Genomic DNA, 20,077 nt, shown 5'->3' on the forward strand with positions numbered 1-20,077 from the left:
ACTGTAGAATCACTCCCTGTACCTGTTAAACCTGGATCCTCCTTTCCTGCCTTGCTCCTATATGGGCCCTTTTTAAAAGGTAGTGTTTGCCCATCTGTTATTTTCTGGAACTTCATCCATCCTCCGTGACTAAGGGCAACTGTAATGACTCTTAAATTGCCTCATTAAGTCCTTTGCACATGCAAACATGAAACACATTAGAACCAGCTTATTTTAAAGCACCTCAGTAGACAAAATAAACTTCGCCTATCCTTGCCTACCCGATTATCTACAGTCCATTTTCCTCCTGCTTCTAAAAGACTCCATTTCCACCATACCTTTAGAAAGAGAAGTCCTACAGCTCTAAGCCTAAGAATTAGATCATGGCGTACAATTAAATATCACAATGGTGTTTTCCATACTATTTCTCATATAACCTAGCATTACTCCATTTTCTCCAAAGATGACAATAGAGAAAGTTTTCATTAAGGTGACTGTGATGACAGTGGCCTTCTCCACACAATTTCAGGTGACTAAGATTCCAAAGAGACATAATTTAAATTTTCCAGTGTATAATCAAGATTCACAAAAATCAAGGGAAAATAATCCATTCCTACAATGTAAGTTTAAGTAGACTTTTAATCCCTCAGTGTTCAATTACCTAAAAACTTGAAAAATATGGTATACCTAGGCTGCTCAGTTTTTTCATGTAAAGAGATTTTAATGACTGTTCTTGGCTATATAACTCTCATCCCTGGCTAGGTTAAAAACCTTATCTTTTATCTACTAGCCACCTTCTACTTTCTGAGAGAACACAACACAACTCTTGGATTTCCTCTATAGTTTCCTTTAAGGCATTTCTGACACATTTCATAACAGCTTCAATATGACAAATTTCAGAAAAGCTACAATAAGCACAAGCACTTTTTTTTAACTGCATGAACTCACTACCACATCACATGAGTACTTACATTCTGCCACTAAGTGGACTTTCTTACATAGTCCAAGCAGCATCTGATACAGTGCACTCAGTAAGGCACCACTTTGTCTTGCTGGGTACCACAAGCTCCCGAGCTTCCCTACAGGCTGCAGCACTGGTCCCTTGGCTGATCTCCCCCATTGCTCTTCCTGAGCTCTAGGACAATTTCATGAAAGTGGGTCATCACAGCACGCTGCCTTCAGTTATTACAGAGAAGTCCACACACCTTTTCCAATGCTGTTACTGTTGAGGGCACACTTGAAACAAAGTTCACCTCTTTGGTGACAAATAATAGGTCCGATGAAAAAAAATTCAAGCAATATTGTAACTTTAACTTAGGCAGGAAGATCTTCATCTAGTGAAAATATATATCAATGTGCATTTCCCTGCTCAGTTTTCTCACCACTCACTAGTGACAACTGGATTAATGTAATTTTCAAAAAAACAGTCCTTCCAAAACACAGCTGTATAATTAGCAGAGACCTTCTAGTGAACAGATGGAAAAGTTTACTATCAGAAAGATACAGATTTCCCAAGTTTACTATCAGAAAGATTCAGATTTCTCAAATTATTAATGAAGTAATGACTGAAGCGTCGTCAGTATGGATGAGTACAAACATACTAAGCCTGTCAGTGAGGTTCCAAATTCAAAGTATAAATCCAATTTAATGGTCACTTAATGGTACCTTTGACAAACAAGTTCATAAATTTTTGAATAAGCAAAATGCGCGCATCTGTTATTAAACATTTCAATAATTAAATCCCCTATGACTATTGATATTAATAATGTAAGATTTCTATGGAAATAAATATTTTATAAAATGAAGGAAATGTAGAGAATAATGTTGAGCTAATAGTCTCAACAAGAAAAATAAACCAGAGATTTCTATATCATACCTCTACGCTTGGGCTAAGGCTACTCGGCAGTGTTTCTGATGTCACTGTTGTGCTTGGAAGGCTGGAGAAGTCCCAGGTATTCACAGGCTGTATTGGTTCAGATGGCTGGGAGTGATCGATGCATTTTGGATTGTCCAATAAGGTCACTTCATAAAATTCTTGAATATCTATAAAGATGTGAAAAAATTAAGAAATTAGGCTTTATAGTTTCTATAACATTCTGATCTTAACAACATCTTCCTCCTGCAAAACAAATTAGATACCTACTACTTTATCTACCTATTACAAACAAAGCTGTATCACCAAGATCACACGAACCTCCCCACAGGAGACGCAACGCACTCTCTATGCCCCACATCTCAGAGCCTGTGTGTCCCTGCTCACTTTGGGCTCCTGCCACTGACCCTGGCAGAACGAGCTGCAGCAGGAACAGCAGAAGCATATAGAATAACTGCAGCGGAGCAGTGGAATGGATGAGTGTCCATGCTTCAAGTTATGGTATATGTAACTTCAGCTAGTGTAGCCTTTGGCTATCTGAAATTTACTGCTCAATGGCAATATTAGAAGGTCTTTTTTGGGTACATTTTTTAATTAAATGTCCACAGAAATAGAAGTATACTGATGAAATCGGCAAGAGTGAGAACTTGCAAGAAGCTGCAAGAAGTTAAGCAAAAGGAGATTGATCAGGGTGGCTCATCGTCTGCTTTTTCAGTCTAAGTAACAGAAATACAATGAGACTTTAACCGTATGAATTACAGCTCATACTTATGAGCTAATAAACAGCTTTTCCTGATGACTCAAATGGAAAATTCTGGGGAATAAGAATCTGTCTGCACTAGTTTTTATTGACATCCTGTCAACTACATGAAGCAACAACAGAAATAACACAACCTAAAGAAGCATCAGATGTGTTTCTATGGAAGTATACGCACATGAAACTTGCTACCACAACTGTAATCACATCTGTAAACGCTCACATTAAAAAAAAATCTGAAAAAATATAGGCTAAGGGAAGAGTAGACAAATGAAGACATTGTCTTGGAAAGCTTTTAGTCTCTTCTTCAAAGTAAAAATCTGCTAAACAGGAGTTGTAAACTCATGGTTTTAATTACACCAACTTCATAAGAGACAAACATAGAGACACAGCTAGCCCAAGAAGTAAATAGGACCCAGCCATGAACTAGGAGGACTCTAATCTGCCAAATCTTGTAGCTTTTCAGCAGCTGCCCAGAGTCAGTAACAGAGGCACAATAACTAATTCCTTTATAAAGCTGCACCACAAAAGAGAGACCACACAAATAAGAGAAGTCTTACTGTTGCTGGTGTTCCAGTCTTAGGTTGTTTGGTTTTTTTATATAGACATTGCACTCCTGCTCTCTACCACTTCAGAAAACTGCAATTCTCAAGTTCCATTTGTATCTTTTTCTCTGAGCAAGAGTCAAACTCCTATCAACTGCTTACATTAATTTTTAAAGTTATACTTGCTCTTAGCACTGCTGATTGGAAGAAATAGCAGTGAGGGTTGCAGAAGATGTTAAGTGACCTAGATATACAGGAGCAAAGCAGCATAAGAGATACAAATTGCTTTTAAATCTATCTTTCACATTAGCTCCCTCAGTTGTAAATTTATCTTGTAGCTGCATTAACATTAATACATCAATCAAGCACAAAAAATACAGATATTTCCCTCCCCCCCTCAATAGAGAGTACTTTGTATATTAAAATAGGCAGTGGTTTAAGTTGATTCTATAGCTGCAATCCACAGCAACCAAGCCAGGAAGATTATTACATTATTTATGGGAAGGGGTTATTTGTGCAACTGTTTTGCAACAGAAATCTAGGGCACTGATTCTCCATTCTGCTATGATTCTTTTAAGTCCCTGACAGAGAAGGTAGCCATTTATTCATACTTCAGAATAACTTGTTTCAAAAAGCACATTATTTCCCATACACCTTCTCCACTTCTATATGAAGGACATCACAATAGACTTACTATTGAAAGATGTCAAAAATGTAAATACCACTTAATATGGCGATTAGTTTCTCTCTATCCTGAACCTGCTCCAAACTCTCAAAAAAAGTTTCTAGAAACTTGGTGTCTATATGATAATATCTATCTTTAAAAAACAAACAAACCAAACAAACATAGATTTACAATTTCACTATTCAGAATGCAAACATTAAGTACTTATGAGTATAGGTAAGCAGTCTATGCACCCTGAATGCATTAGGTACACAATGAATGAGCGCTGGACATTTCCATTTTTTAAAGCCAGAAAGTCAGGGCATACTAAATCTAACCTAAAAAATTTCTTCTGCTGGTCTACTGCTATGTATCAGCTCAAAAACATATTTAATCGCATGAACACACTTAAATATCTTCTGAAGTCATAATTAGCTGTGGATGCATTATTAGTATATGAAAAGTTTTCCTGATTCTTACAAATAGCAGTTTAAATTTATGGTTAGATTCCCTCTTCAAGCTGGATGTGGTTTTTTTTCATGTCCCAGACCTTTCCTCTCATACTAATTTCAAGACAAATTATATCTCAAGCTAAGTTACAGAGAAATAATTCAAATCAGATATCACACAGCAGTAAAAGGAAATAAAGACAGGGAAGATTTCTAACCAGTGGGGAAACATTAAAAGAACATCTGACTGACACTGAAAAAAATAGGAGCACAAGGTTTCAGGAAAGTGAAAGTGACAGAAAGTGATGAATGGTGGGCAACACAGAAAATCACCCTGGTCAGCTTTTAAGTAAATCCATATTAAGCAGCCAAATCAGCAGTATGTTTGATGGCAACGAGAATAAAAGTCTATACAAAGCAAGTGACAGACCACCAGTTCTGAAAAGGAGGACTCTTAAGACATGAAAAAGAAAATTATTTTATTATAATAACATATTAGTATTTAAAATAATTTAAATTATTAGTAATGTGAAAAGCTAAGCAATGGTGACACACAGAGTATTTTTTTCCAGTACTCATTACAGTATAAGTTGACCAACTAACTACAAGCAGTTTGCTGGTGTATTATTTTCTTTTCCCTTCTCGTATTCCCCACTCATCTTAGTTTTGTTCTTTGAACAGGTTCGTTCACCAGTAACATGATACACTAGAAGCTAAAACTGCTCATTCTTAAAGCAAACAAGAAAAAGTTATCTACCGAATATAAACTGAAATCCAAATCAGCTTCACAAGGGAGTTCCAGGTTCATTAAAAACCACAGCACAGTAATTAAAAGAACTGCAGAATTGCAGAAGCAAACAAATTCTTACAACATCTCCTAAATTAAGTATATTTCATGGCACTTCAAGACCCTACATCAATTCTGTCTAGACGATCTGCCACTGAGGACAACCATCAACATGACACCGTTCCTTCAGATAGAGTTATTCCGTGCTCCTTAGAAATCAGACATAAGGTCTCTGCTTGCCACTTCTACTGGTATGTGGAGTGTCTGACACGTTTTGCTGTATATTCAACAGAGAGTACACTTGTAATCAGGAAACTTAAGATGCATGCATGTTCTAAAAATCTCATTGTCGAGCCAAGTTCTCCACATACACCTTTCCTGCAGAAAGGAATATGTAATTTTAGTATAGCCAGCTAGTAAAATAAAGCTGAGCAGAATTATTCTCTGTATTCACTTACACATGAACCTTTTGATAGCTGTAACTTTGCAAGTCAAAGATGGGATACCTCTAGTGGCATTTTCTTAAGAGAACAGTGTAACCCCATAAACAAGGTGTTGACATTGCTTGTAAAAGGCCACGGGCCTCATGCTAAGCTAATAACCAGGCCTTTGGACTTGTCTTGGCCTGTGTGGAGCTATGTTTTAGCTTGTCCAACTCTTAACAGCAATTATCTAAAGACCAGGTGACTTATCTAATTTATATAGCTTTTACTTAGCTTCAGACAATTGTGTGATGTTACACCTATTTTCATAAATACTTATATATAAATACACACAGCTTATACATAGATAATATTTAAATATATATTTTTCATATAAATGTTATATATGCATTCCATATATACTATATATAAATACATGTAAAACCAATAGGTGTTACATTACACAATTGTCCGAAGCTAAATAAATGCTATACATAAGTACATGCACACACATAGAGCGTACATACAAACAAGAGTGGGTGGGTGTATTTCTGTAACTAACAGATTCCAATAACAAGTAGTTATTCTATAGGGAATGAATTACCTATGACTCCAGAATAAAAAACTGCAGAGGGGAGCACATGCACAGAATGACAGGAGAGGCCTTGAGAATAAAGGCACAGGATGATATCAGAGGCCTCAAGGCTACAAACAACTCCTCAACTCCTAATTACTGGTCAAAGGAAACCAACCTTGAGAACTGGGCAAAAACAGTTTGTGGGATAACAGAACAAAGAACAAGCATCCAGCATATGTATAAACACATCGTATATACAAGGAATTCAAATGCAACATGGAACTGAAAAGTAATGAAGAAAGAATGAAGCACAGAGTATGTTAGCAGATAACCTCAAGAAAACACAACGAGGAGGAAGAAACTATCAACATCATACATCTCCATGGGAAGGATTCCCTGTACCACTCAGTCTCCCATTCCCTGCCCTTCCCTGCCCATATTTTAATATATTTTGGCTTTCCAACAAGTACTAAGCAACTCACTGTAATTTTTTACATGATGATGTTCTTTAGGTTTCTGATATAGGACTTTTAATGTTATGGTATTGAGGGAATCACTAAAATTTAATTGGCATTTAGTACTCATTGAAAGTATTTTTAAAAAAAAACTAAAAGCAGTCCTTCAATGATCACAGTAACCTACTGTTTTTGGGCTTTGCATTTTTACACTTTAAGCATCTTGACCATTTCTGGTTTGTAATTTTTTTTTTCTTAAATAAATGCCAGGAAATTCCACACAAGCTTAACATTTCAAGGACTAAAACACTGACACAATTACTTCAACAGACTGCACTGGACACTGTGCATGTAAAACAGTGACCTGTTGCCCTTACATGGTATACTACACAAAGTTGCAAACTGCTACCACAATACACATGAAGCTAACAACCACATTCATATATGAGGTATTAATTGTATCCACATTTGAAGATTTTCAATTTTAATGTATTTAACAGCTTTGTGCATGAACAAGAATTAATTTAGGAAGTTCACGTTTGTTTTCTGTTTGCTCATTTTTTATGAGCTCTAAATTCATATTTTGCATTCTGAAACGCAAAGTGGAAGGGTCACCTCCCTTGACCTGCTGGCAGTACTTTGTCTAATACAGCCCAGGACACTATTCACCACCTTTCTTGTAGGGGCACACTGCTTACTCATGTTCAACTGGGTGTCCACCAGGACCCCCTTTTCTACAAGACTGCTTTCCATCGGGCTGGCAAACAGCATATATTGGTACACGGCATTGTTCCTCCCCAGACTTTACACTTCTTGTTGAACTCCATTAGGTTCCTGTCAGCCCATTTCTCCAGCCTGTTGAGGTCCTCTGCACAGCAGCATGACCAGGATTTACATGCTCCAGCTATATAGTTAATTCTGCACTGACATCAATGACATATTCCTTTCCGATAGATGTTCAAGAGCAGAACAAACCAATTTTGGCCAATGTCAAAGTCAGTGAGTCAGAAAACCACTAGATACATTTGCATCAATGTACAAACTTTACAGCACAAAGCATTTCAATACCAGCTTTGTTCAGGAGAACGTTTCAGTGCAACCATGCTCCCCTCAGGCTTGCAAGCAACCAAGGAGCTTATGAATTCTTTCAGAAATTGACTTATTTCAGTTTAGTATTTCACTTGAAGATCCATCCATCTGAGCAATTCCTTTGTCATCATTGATCTGCCTCTTCTCAGACATTCGCTCATGCAAGTACAGCACATGCAAATGCCTGTGTTTTTTTCAAATATGGGCAAGTTCATAAACAAACAGGTCTGTTAAGAATTTGACTACCTGTACATCGTCCAGTAAAAAGAGGTGTCCTCCCATTACAAACTAGGTGCTTCTCTAATTCTAGGGGAGAGGGGAGGAAGAGACATCTATCTTTCTTAGGGGTTCTTGCCAAAGCACCTGAAGCACTGAAAACTTAAGTCTTAAAACTACTAGAAAGGAAAACAAAGGTCAACATGTTATTTCAGTTCAGGGCAATTTGAGATGTATGGCATCTGCCAAATTCTTAGCAGCCCTACATAATGAATGTATAGACAAAACGTAAGTAGAGTCACTGTCAGAACAGGCAAAAGAGTCTGCCAACGCTACAGGACTTTCTATCTTCAGTTGTAAAGCAACTCCTACTAATTCTAACAAATTCTCAATCCTGCATGCTTACCTCACCTGCTATATCAAGCTAATACCCATTTAACACAAGTAAACCAAGACTTGAAAAGTATACGATTAGTGATCAGCAAGAAAGTACAAAAACAAAGAAAAGCTTCATATCCATCTACCAAGCCAATGACCAGAGTCAACTAAGTATTCTCTTTGTGTATTCATTGGTTGTGTCGTGTCATGGTGCCTGTATGTATCCGGGCAAAATAAATGTTTGCATTCATACTATGAAAAGTGAAAACCAGCCTCATCACAAGCCCCTTTCAGGGTAGGTTTGGCTTGTTTGTTTTTCTTCTTATTGAAGAAGTTAAACCAACTACTGCTTGGCATAATCAAGACTTCTTAAAAAAATGAAAGTTGCAAGTTGCAGTGCAACTTTCTCACCACACATGCTGTGTTCTACCAGATCCTTTGCGATGAGCAGCAGCATCCAACCACTCAACCTCAGCCCTTCCACTCATTTCAGTAACTGTGTCTTACCCTTTAAACCAAACTTCTGCACACACTTCTTTGCTTAACTCAAATTACAGATTATATTATTTTCCACTTCAAACACAAACGCTCCTTAATTTGGGTTCAACTGAAACCATCTTCATCTAACCTCAAATCTAATTGTTTGCTTTTATTCCTCTGGCTGCTTTTTAGTCAGACATGTTCAACTCCTTTCCAGCCTGTCCATTTACACTTTCCAAACTGTTCATTCATATTTTCCTCTTTGCTTACTAATCACTCTTTCACCATATCTTCACATGCTCTCTTTCCAATTTGCCTTCAGAAACTCACAGGGTCTTCTCAGGGTCTTCAGAACTTAAGGTAGGAAAAACTTAAAAAAATTAAAGTTGTCATCACACTGCCAAAAATTGGCACAACCTTCTGCTGTCCAAACTCTTTTCCATTTTGTACCACCTCATGCACACTTAGTCATCAACCTAAGCATAAAAAAAAAAAACAAACTAAAAATGAACTCCCGGTTATCCACCTTCTCCAACTACCTCAACTCCAGTAGCAAATCTGCAGCCAGTATAACAGTGTACTTCTTTTTCTTAAAAGTGTGTATTTACTATTGTCTTTAGTGGTAACAAAAACCTGGCAGGCCAAAGGAAGTGTTACTAGCAAGTCTAATTTGTAGGATGTCCCCTAAACGGTGCCAGTACAGGACTGAGGAGGTTTCTCTCCAGATTAATGCCTTAAAAAAAAAAAACCACACCCTGTTTTTAGGATGAGTTCACGCAACACTCCAAGCTGAGCTTTCATACAGGTGCATAGCTCTGCTTAAAAGAGAGGGCGTACACACTGGTTTTTTCTACCAACAGTAAGCTCATAGACTCCAAGGCAATTATCCAACATTGGTGGCAACAAAAGGATGGGTGATACCACATACTAGCATCTCCACCAGCAGCAACACTTGAACATTTCCTGCAGCCAAATTCTAAAACGTTTCTGCAAACAGGACTTAAATTTGCAATGCTTGTACAATTTCTCCACGAGTTTTCCTTACTGCATCTCTGTCTTAGACTGACCTTTTAACTCCAAGCCAAAATAGCTCCACTTTTTTGAGGACATGACTGGGAAGATACTTGCCCATGACAAGATTCCTATAAAAGCTTTACCCAAGAGCTCTAGAGCCTCCCCTAATTTGGAGAGGGAACATGAAGCTAAGGAGGTTATTCTAGTGTCAGCCCTACACCTTCTGTTGTCTCTTACCATTCTTGCAAATTTGGCCTAGTTATAATTCAGGAAGCCATCTGTGCAAGGAGACTGCTAGTATGCTGCTAGAGTTCAGTTTCTTTGAAGATTCATTCCACCTGCACCAAAACAAGCACCATCCCTCAAAACACAGGCAACCAGATGCACAGGAGGCAGAAGGCACTCCAGCTGCAGAGCTGAACAAGATGTTCTGCTCTTGCTGCTGGGATCATCATGGAAGCAGGTGTAAAATTAAGACCAAATATCCTCTCTTGTGCTTTCCCCCTTCCTCTACACTGTACCCAAGCACTGAAGCAACTGTTGAGGGAGATTAGGAGCAAAGCCAGGCATGCAGCAGCATGGGAGGAGACAGGCATCACAACTGGGGAACACAGGTCAAAGAACACAGGAAAGAAAGTGAAACAAGAAGAACAGGACAGAAGATAAACTTCCACAAAATCTGGAAATTATACCAATTATTCCCAGCTTCGACTTTCTTTTCAGGCCCTGGATGAACAGATTAATTGACAGTTTTCTTGTCAATAGCCCCTTTTAATGGTAACCCTGTGAAGAGAATAATACTGTAATTGATAAATCCTACAGTGTAGCTATTCAACACTGAATACACAGTCAGTTTAATAACCACAGGGATAGTCTTTTTGCCACAATACTATTTCTCTGCATACCAGTAGCTACTCAACTTACACTAGTCTTACTTGCTATTTTAGGCTACCAAAAGCAGCACCTAATCCCAAAAATTCATTGCATTGCACTGACACACACACACGGATTACAGCATGGAAAACACTTAAAGCACACAACCCCAAAACATTCCACGCTATTGTGTGCATTACATACATACAAAACAAGAAGTAATGCTTTAAGAAGGAGGAGCAATGAGACTGTTTCACTCATTATTACGTTCCTTGAAGAGGAAGACACGCAGTTCTTAGAAAAACTGACATTCTGAAGCAACAACAAACTACATGGCAGTAAGCATCCTAACAATGACTAAGTTAAGACACCAATCATCTGAACACCAATTAAAATGTTTTATCCTCCCCCCATCTAGAAAAAGAAGAATATATTAAAATAATCAAGTAACTAACTACCTTTGAAGACACAACTCTAGGTCAAATCTCTCTGAAACTGACCAACTTTTGCATAAGTTGCAGAAGGAGACCATAGTAAGCATAACAACAGCACACCCTTAGGTAACTTGTCCTAAAAGCAGACAACCACCTCGAAGTTGCAGGAATTATATCCATGGATATTTCAACCTCAAATGTGAGCAAAGATGTTGTATTACAGAAGCTGCAATCTGGGGAAAAAGTCACAAAAATGCAGCAAGGGTAAGATTTCAATGCGAAAATACCCTATTTAGCATCCACAACAATTTCAGTAGCATCCAATATAAGAGAGGACCCAATTCCCTCTGAACTTTCCTCTAATAAAAGAAAAAAAACAAAACAATACTCACTATCTAACTAGATCCTCGACTTACTGTCAAGAATTTCTGGATTCTTAATGTAAATATTATTCAACTGAGTCTGAAAGAACTTGTACTAGGGCCTCAGTAACACTTAGAAAATGGGAAACAGTTCACAAAGTAACTTCCTCAAGTTAACTGAAGAGCAGTCTTACACAATAACACACACTCAAAACTAAAATTCTCCAAGGCCTCAGCTGATCTGAAAAGTTAACCGTGTCATCATGCCATTAGCTCTATTAACTAACTATATCACTGAAATAAAAGCTGATAACTGAAGTTTCCCCAAGAGCAAGTACTTTTGGTTTCAGTTATGAAGAAGAGCTTCTGCTTTAACTGTGTTTGATTTTAATTTGGCCAGCAAGTACAGAAAATATTTCCACGCTGGATAATTGAGAGGGAGCTAAAAGAGCAAGAATGTCTACAGAAATGCCACACACAGCTCAGCTAACTGGGGCCACATGGCATCTATCAGAAGTGTGGTCAATCCACTCCAAAGGGTACTAACTTTAATGAGTGCTGACCCAATCCAGTCTACTTCAGACCAAAATTTAGGGTTGTTCCATTCCCCTAATTCAGTTCAGAAAGCCAGTGCGGACAGAGCTGAGAAAGATGCAGAATGTGTTTTATATTCCTTTAAGTTTCAGCCCTGGTTAGACTGTTGATAAATCTGAACAAAGAGTTTACCTTAATGCAACCATCAATTTTACAAAAATTTTAGAGACAGGACTTCTTTCTCTGGTGTGTAAAAATATATTAACGGGGATTTTAATACATTGCATCCAATTCATACAGCTCAGGGATCCAAACTATGGTTAAAAAAACTTAATGATTACCAGAGGGGAGCTGTTCTTTAGTTCAGTAAGGATTACCAAAACCCCTACAACTTTTTTCTTCCAAATTTCCCACACTGGATATTTAGTGTTAGGAATAGCCCGCGTAAGCACAATTCTTAAGGCAGATCTTCATGCAAAAGGACTCCAAGTGAAATAAATTAGACTGCTTACACATATGAAATTCAACACATTCAACCGTCCCTAGTCAAATTTGCCTTTTTATACCAAGAAGTCTTTATATGCATAGCAATAAAATAATATATATAAAAAAACCACTTAAGATGGACAAGGCAAGAAAGGCAGCACAGCCAACTCCATTGACAGGGTACGTAGAGACTCTTTTAGAATTCCCTTTTTCTGACACCTGTGCAAATGGAGTTAGTTATTGTCAGGAAAAGAAATATTTTTAAATTAGTAAACAACATGTTTCTGGCTATAACTAGTAATATTTTTATTTTAGAAGACTATTTCAATATGGTCAACTGCAGCACACAACCCATGAAAAACAGACGTTAATTACAGAAAAAGATTCCGTGTGTAAACAGAAGGCTGCTTCACATGTTTTTCCCCTCAGAAGTGTTAGACTTCTGCAAGTGTTCCTCCTCTTATATTTTCAAATAGATAAATACATCATATCTGTACATTTACATGAACCTGTACTTTCTCAAGAAGGTAAAAAATGCCTAACTTAGAAGCAAAACTTATCTTCAGAATTATTACTTCATTATTTGAAGATAAATACCAAATCTCTACTAAAGTGAAATTAAGTCTATCCCATGCCTCCACATGTGTATATCTTACTTTGATGTCTTAATAAACTGACTCACCAATTATCAGAATATCAATAACAAGCTATTTTAACTACAACCAAGAAATCACAAGCTAGAAAAAATACCACACAATTCTGAAACTGTACAGTAGGAAGTTTACTTAAAACTGACACTATTGTCAAGCTGATTTTAATTACAGGCCATTGGTATCCATTTAATTAAAGTACTAAACATCATCACATTTGGCTGGTTGAAGCAACGGCAATGGGAAATACCACAGTACAGAAGACATGGAAAATCATAAAAATAGGCTTTTTCACAGACTGTTTTAAGGAGGACACATTTGGTTACCAATTTTGTTACTCATTTGAAGTTCTTACAGTTATTTCACTTAAAATATAACACTGTTGCAATAATGTCAACTTCATTACACTGGTTGTCCACACTGACTAGCTATTGCTCTAATTCAAAGCATTTAAAGCCGTAATTGTATATTTAAGAACCAGGTCAGGTTTGTAGATTGCTGAACTAATGATTTATTGATAGAATTAAAAGGAGCAGACAACATCTAAAAAGGCTTAAATGAGAAAATAATACCACTTATTCTTCAGCATCCAAATGGAAATTCACAAAAAAAAAAAACACAACATACCCAAACCTTTAATTCCTTCACATGTATCTAAATATACGAAAAAATGATAAAATGTGTAGTTTTCAGGAATATTTTATTTCCCCCATTATAAACCTAAAGATACATTTCTGTGCATAAAGTAATGTCTATTTTTTGCTTGAAAGAACAGCATTTGATTGCCAAGTTAAAAATTATACTAAAAAAGATACACGAAGTTGACAGCAGTTCCTGACTGCAGCCTTCATAAACATTCTCACCTATCATGGACAGGCATGTCTTGGATATAGTGCAGTAACTTGGCAGAAAAAGCAGAAAATAAATGGATGAAGTTTTTTTTCTTTTTTAGTATTATATAAAAAAAATAAAAAAACCAACCAGAAACTAGAAGTAGCATGCTTTCTGAAAAAGAATCTATATGAGACATAACTTTGTAGTCGAGCTTGAAACTTTCTGTCAGAGCAGCACTGGCTATTTAAGTTGGGGATCATCACAACTCCTCTAAAAGGCACACTTAAAAATCTGCTATGAAGTAATATGAACCTGCAGTACAACCAAATACTTCATCCAGCCTGCTCCCAAATCTTCACGGAAACAGGACAGGCATAAGCAGACCCAAGGTCTTCCCAGTAACTGCAGCCATCCTCCAGTTAGCATCTTTTCCAGGGAGTCCTCCCACTCTTTACCCCCATCATGCAGTAGTCACACCATAACACGATCTTCCCAGAAAAACAATAGCCAGGAGCACCCTGCCACAACAAAAACTCCCCCAACATATTTCCACAGAAAGGATCAGGTTAAAGGACAGACACTCAAGTTGACAGCATAAATTGCTTGGAAAGTACTAGTCTTCTGCGTTATCACCTTTCAGGCAAACATTTTGGGAATATACGCATAACCTCCGTAATAAACAAACATACAGTGGACCAGTAAACACAAAGTTAATGCAACACACCCAAGAAGCATGATACCTATTGTGCACACACAGATGAACTGAACTCAACAAGAACTAGGGTCATATGGTTGCAACTTGCTACACAAGACCAGAAAACAGGCCAAGTGGCCCACCCAGGCAACAACACGTTCCTGTTTTCTGCTCTTGCAGAAGGAAGCCGCAGGCATGAGGTTGCCTGCTGTTTCAAGTTTACTACTAGGTGTAGAGTTACTAAAACAATGAAGATATGTATGTGGATATGAGAAGAAACTATGTCTTGCAGGTTAGAATATCAAAGCCTAATAGATCGGTATCTCATTCAATAAGCAGGAGAAAAAGGAGTACTGCACAGATCTTCAAGACAGTTTTTAAAAAAAAATAAAAAAAAAATCCACGCACATACCCAGAACAAGACAGGTGGTAGTCAACATTGAAATTTGCAGGGTGAAAATAAAGTTGTACTTATGCTTATTTTTTTTTCCAGACAGACACACAGGAAATTCAAAATTACATGTAAGTAGTTCAACAAGACTTATGGGAACACTTTAGTTGAAGCACTATGAATGCTCTAAAATAAGAATTAGTAGTGTTTTCATTACACTTCAATATGCAACAAACAAAGGAGAAAAGATGACTGTAGTATTCCCTGAAGGATTAGAGATATCTTATCATTTACTTTAAGTTAACCTTGCACTGCATATATACCTTTTGTCATGTTTTTAGATTCTTCAGCAGAACATTCGCCTGAATCCTACCTTAGATTAAAACCATTTCAACTCATTCATTAAGCTGCTACATAGGGAGTCACAAAAAAAAAAAAAGCAGTCCTTAGAAGTTGTTCAGGTGAATAAAGACATGAGGAAAAACAGTCTACATAAATTAGTCTACCATAACACATCACAGAAGAAAAAAATGCACAACAGTTTTAAGCAGTTTGGGCCAGCCACAAGCCTTAAATACACTAAGTACATAAAACAAGCGAACTGTTGATCTGTAACAGCACGTGTGTTACTATGCAAAACAAAAACACATGGACAAAAAACACATGGCTTATAACGTAAGGGCAAAATACCCTTTTCTGCAAGGCACAACACAAGCAAGAACCGAGCGCCTCGAGCATAAACCGAGAAAAGCCAGCCTTTACCTATCAAAGCCTGGAAGAGGTTACTTTGGAAGATGCTGATGACACGCTCGATGGAGTTTCGCAGCTGCCGGTCCTCCGCCTGGCTCAGCTTAGAGCGGTATTCCTCCAGGAGGCGCAGGGCTCGCTGGGTATCTGCAAGCGGAGACCAGACACACCGGTGACCCCGCCGCACCGGGCAGGAGGACCGGGGATGCCCACACCGGCCACGCAACGAGCCACCGCGCTTGGGACCGCCCCAGCCCAGCCCGGCGGCTCCTTTGTTCGCCGGCCAGGAGAGCGCGGGCGGCACCGCGCTGCCCCTCGGCGGGCTCGCACCGCCCGCGGACCGCCGGCTCACGGCGGCCGCCCCCCCTCGCCAGTCCCGCCACCACCGCAGCTGTCAGGCAGCGGCTGCGGGGGGCCCCGGCCGTGCGGCGCTCACCTTGCTTCCTGACGGGCATGGCGCTCCGGGGCGGCGGCGGCGCTCCCCCGCCGGCCGGGGCTCCGCCTCACAAACTTTGAGCCCGACTCGCGGCGGCGAGGCGAGGGCGCGGCTCCCCCCGCCGGCCGGCCGGGCGCGGGGGCGGCCGCCCCGCCTGACTCACCGACCCGCCGACCGGCCGACCCACCCGCCGGCCGGCGAGCAAACGGCTCCGCTCGGGGGGTCCCACCGGCACCCGCCGCGGTGCCTCCGTGAGGGACGGGCCGAGCTGGGCCGGGCGGGGCGGGCCGGGCAAGTGCCGGGGCGGGCCGGGCTGTGGCCGCTCGCGCCACCCGCCGCCTCCCGCTCGCACCGCTCGGAAATTCCAAACTTTCCAGCCAAAATGGCGGCCTAGAGCCTGTGGGGAGCGCGTCCCCCCCCTCCACGTGACCGGGCCCGGCGGCCGCCCAATCAGGGCTCGGCTGGGCTCGGGGCCGGTACCTCAGCCGGCGGGGCGGGGAGGGAGGAGGCAAGGTGAGCGCTCGCCGCCCGCCTTAAAGGGGCGGTGGCCCCTGAGGCCCGGCCCGTCCGCCCGCCCGGCGGGTACCGGGGCGGCGCCGGCGAGCAGAGCGCCCGTTGCCGAGAGCCCAGCTCCCCGCTCCGCACAGCCCATCAGCGACGGGCAGACTGCGGCGTACTCCCTCCCGCCGGCTGAGGCGGCGCGGCCTCGGCTCCCCTCAGCCCTGATCGCTCCCCGGTGTGGCGGAGCCCCTCTCCCCAGCACAACGCCCGGGGCGGCCGGCTTGTACCCTGGGAGGGCGGGACAGCCACAGGTGCGTCAGCAAAGTTAGTTGGCGGTTTCTGTCACCCCCCCTTTAATTGCCGTTTGCACGATGTGTGTGCAGCTGGCAGGAGTTGAGGGGCAAAATGGCCTAAATACCTGTGTTTGCGCTGATGCTGTAGGAGTCCCTGTGTGGATCAGCTCCTGCTGTAAAAAACACATAACTGGAGATGTTCCTTGCCCCAGGCAGCTGATGGCTAATTGCATGGCAGGAGGTGGTGGGACAGGGAGGGGACACAGGCACCTTACAGACAGGACCGGCCTACGCACAAGAGCAATCCACAGAGAACTAGCATCCACCTGTTGCTGGGATTTTCCTTCTGCCATCCTGGCGAAGAACAGCATGAGAAGGGGAGGAGGGGCTTGCATGAAGGAGGATAAAGAAATAGCTTTGCTGTGGTTAACAGAGGACATGAGGTTAACATAAGGACATCATAGGACAAAGCATGACAAGAAAGCAACAAGCCTTGCCTGTTTGAAAATTTAAGAAGTGGCCTGTGTAGGCTAACATCATGGACCAATCGGAATTATGAAAGCTATTTTTTCAAAACTACCATGGAAATGGTATTGAGGTGCCTTCAAAGGCAATACAAACAGCTTGCTTTTTCGCGTGATAGCAAAGAGGAGACGGAGCATAGAAATGAGTGACTTGGATAGAAATATGCGTGAGGTAAATGACCTTTGCAGCATATTCTAGATGCCATCAAAGGGAAAATGTATATTAAAACTGGTTAATTTGGAGGTAGCGCAAATGCTTGTCCTGAGGGAGAATGTTACTTATTTCCCAATCAGATCGATGATCAGCCGGAACCTCAGATCTGAAGCACTTCAAACTCTGTATGTATGTGCATGTGAGAGGCAGAGAGAGACTTGAAAGTTCAAAGCAAATCCTGCTGATGTGGGGTTTTTTGATCCAAGTTTGCATCTCCATTTACACTCTTTTGATTTAGACACAACTAAAAATGTACAAGAGCTTGCCCCAGGTACCTAAAAAGAATCTCCGGGGCAACTCTTGCAAATTTGAAGTCTAAAAATCATGACTAGATTTGGCTGTGGCAAAGTCCTAATCCTAAAGAAAACATACACTGCAATAAATCTAACCCACATCTAGAAAAGGTCTCTCTTATCCCTCTCTCTCCCCCTGCCCCAATACTCTCGTGCTTTGTACTTAGATTTTCACCAGGAGTTTCTCCTCCTCCCACAGCTGTGTACTGCAAAATTGTTCACATACATCATTGAAGAAAACAGAATATACATTTAGTGCTAACTGACACACATTTCCCATTTTCCTCCTTTATAGTTGTACTTTCATACTTTCAGAGTTTTGGCAGGAACTGGTACCAGTTCCTATATTTTGAAATGAAAGCATGCTAAGAAGGGACATTGGCAGACGCCTTCATCATCTGGCCTCATCAGTTTTCACTGTTTACAACAGCAATAAAAGTACTCTAAAGGGGCCATAGTCCTCTTGATGTCAGAGGAATATATATACAGAAGGAAAGGAAGAACAGCCTAAATTTAGCTAGGAGAAAGGAGACATCTGCAGCAGTTAGTTTGGTTTTGCTGACTGACAGAAATGTATTATTACAAAGCAAAAAAATATTATTTTTTTTTGCAATTAAAGGAACCACCATAAAGAAACTACTTTTTCATAAACAGGATTTGATGTTTCCAAGGCTTTTTTATTTTAAATCAGAGATAATCCCATTACATACGGTCATTGTGCTGGGGATAGCGAAATAATCCCATATATAACACCCTGAGACAGCATTTCTCACTTGTTACTAATGCTCCAGGAAAAAAAAAAAAAAAAGAAAACATCAAAGAGGGGGTCAGGATGACGGATCAGTGAGCCAGGAAGCAATTAGGTGAGCCTTATTGTACCTCAGAGAGCGGTGTTGGTTCCCGGCACTTCTGTTTCAGTTCTAGGAGGATATTTGTTGATTGAAAGTGGTTGAACCAGAAAGCACAGTCTTAAACTTCAGTATCTAAAGTGGTTTTGAAATTCCAGTGCATATAGAAAATACCCCATGAATGTAAAGTGGTATTTTTACTAGCACATGGCCATAAGAGTCAGTGTTGCAAAACTGTCCTGTATTACATATCATCTGTTTCAAGCTCCAGTTTTCAGGAAATTGTGTAGTTCCCTTGGAGGAGGGGAAAACTGGGTACGAAGCAGAGCGTTTATGCCAGAACTTAAGCAGTATCATTGAAATCAAAGCACTATAGACAGCATACAGAAAGGCTTGTACTTAAATTGTGGGCGATGTGGTCAGCACACAAGTCAGCATTATGTTGCACTCAGCATCTCCTGGCTGCACTCCGGAATGACCCTTGGTGAGGGAACTCCAGAACAATTACATGAAGCAGCAGCCTGGGGCAGCTGTAGCCCTCTTGGCCCCAGAAGCAGCTGAGGACCCTACAGCCCCCGCTCCCTGCCTGCAGGTCTCACTGTTAAAACCCCTTCTTTTGCAACCGCTGACACCAGCCTGCGTGGGATACTCTGTCTGGGACCGTACCTCTGGCAGGGGCAGGCAGCTTGCTACAACGCGTGTATTGTTTTGCCTTTGCATGGAGATGGTGCTTAGTGGGGGGAAGCACGATACAGGAGCAGACAGGTTTTGGCAGCAAGGAGACCAGCACAGCATAAACATGTTGCCCAGATGTGGAGGAACTTCGTAACAGCCACCTGATCCCAACCAATGCCATTCGTGCACACAGGGAAAAGCAAGCCCTGTGTGAGAGGCTGATAAACCCTGTTTACAAACCCGTAGTGAAACAGAGACAATGCTTTCCCATTTTGAGAACTATGCCAGAGCTTGTTGGTAGCTGCCTGCTCTGAAAATGATCACCGTAGTGACCCCTGTCAGGGATTTGTACCTGATCACACACCTGCTCCCACCTCCTCAAGGCAGGCCAGCTGCCAGATGCCACTTTGAAAACAGCTCTTTATGCTCTAGAAACGCCACCTGCACAGCTGGCACCCCACTGGTGGAATGCTGTCAGGCTCTTGCGTCTTGCAGTGGTCACTCATGGGCCGCAGGCAGGGCAACATGCTGTGGAGGGGTCAGACTTCATGCCGGGTAACTGGTGGATCCCTTAAGTCCCACTGGAACCAGCTGACAACTACG

The 20,077-nt window shown here is 41.0% G+C and overlaps 1 protein-coding gene across 11 annotated transcripts in view; it reads right to left on the reverse strand.

Annotated features, from left to right (window-relative positions):
• The window catches only part of DLG1 (discs large MAGUK scaffold protein 1), a 163,288-nt gene extending 146,744 nt beyond the window's left edge, over window positions 1–16,544 (reverse strand). For 4 of the 11 annotated variants that reach the window (XM_074592882.1, XM_074592871.1, XM_074592870.1 and 1 more), the window contains exons 1-3: window positions 16,127–16,539; window positions 15,706–15,837; window positions 1,856–2,022 (exon numbers count right to left, since the gene is read on the reverse strand). In XM_074592882.1, the coding sequence (XP_074448983.1) occupies window positions 1,856–2,022; window positions 15,706–15,837; window positions 16,127–16,145 (318 nt within the window). In that variant the 5' untranslated portion in view covers window positions 16,146–16,539. Of the gene's footprint in view, window positions 1–1,855; window positions 2,023–15,705; window positions 15,838–16,126 lie in introns of all 11 variants that reach the window. The other 7 variants (XM_074592866.1, XM_074592865.1, XM_074592872.1 and 4 more) reach the window with 5 other exon arrangements.
• Between the last annotated feature and the right edge of the window lie 3,533 nt (window positions 16,545–20,077).

This window comes from Larus michahellis, chromosome 6 (genome assembly GCF_964199755.1).
Source record: "Larus michahellis chromosome 6, bLarMic1.1, whole genome shotgun sequence".
Classification (NCBI taxonomy): domain Eukaryota; kingdom Metazoa; phylum Chordata; class Aves; order Charadriiformes; family Laridae; genus Larus; species Larus michahellis.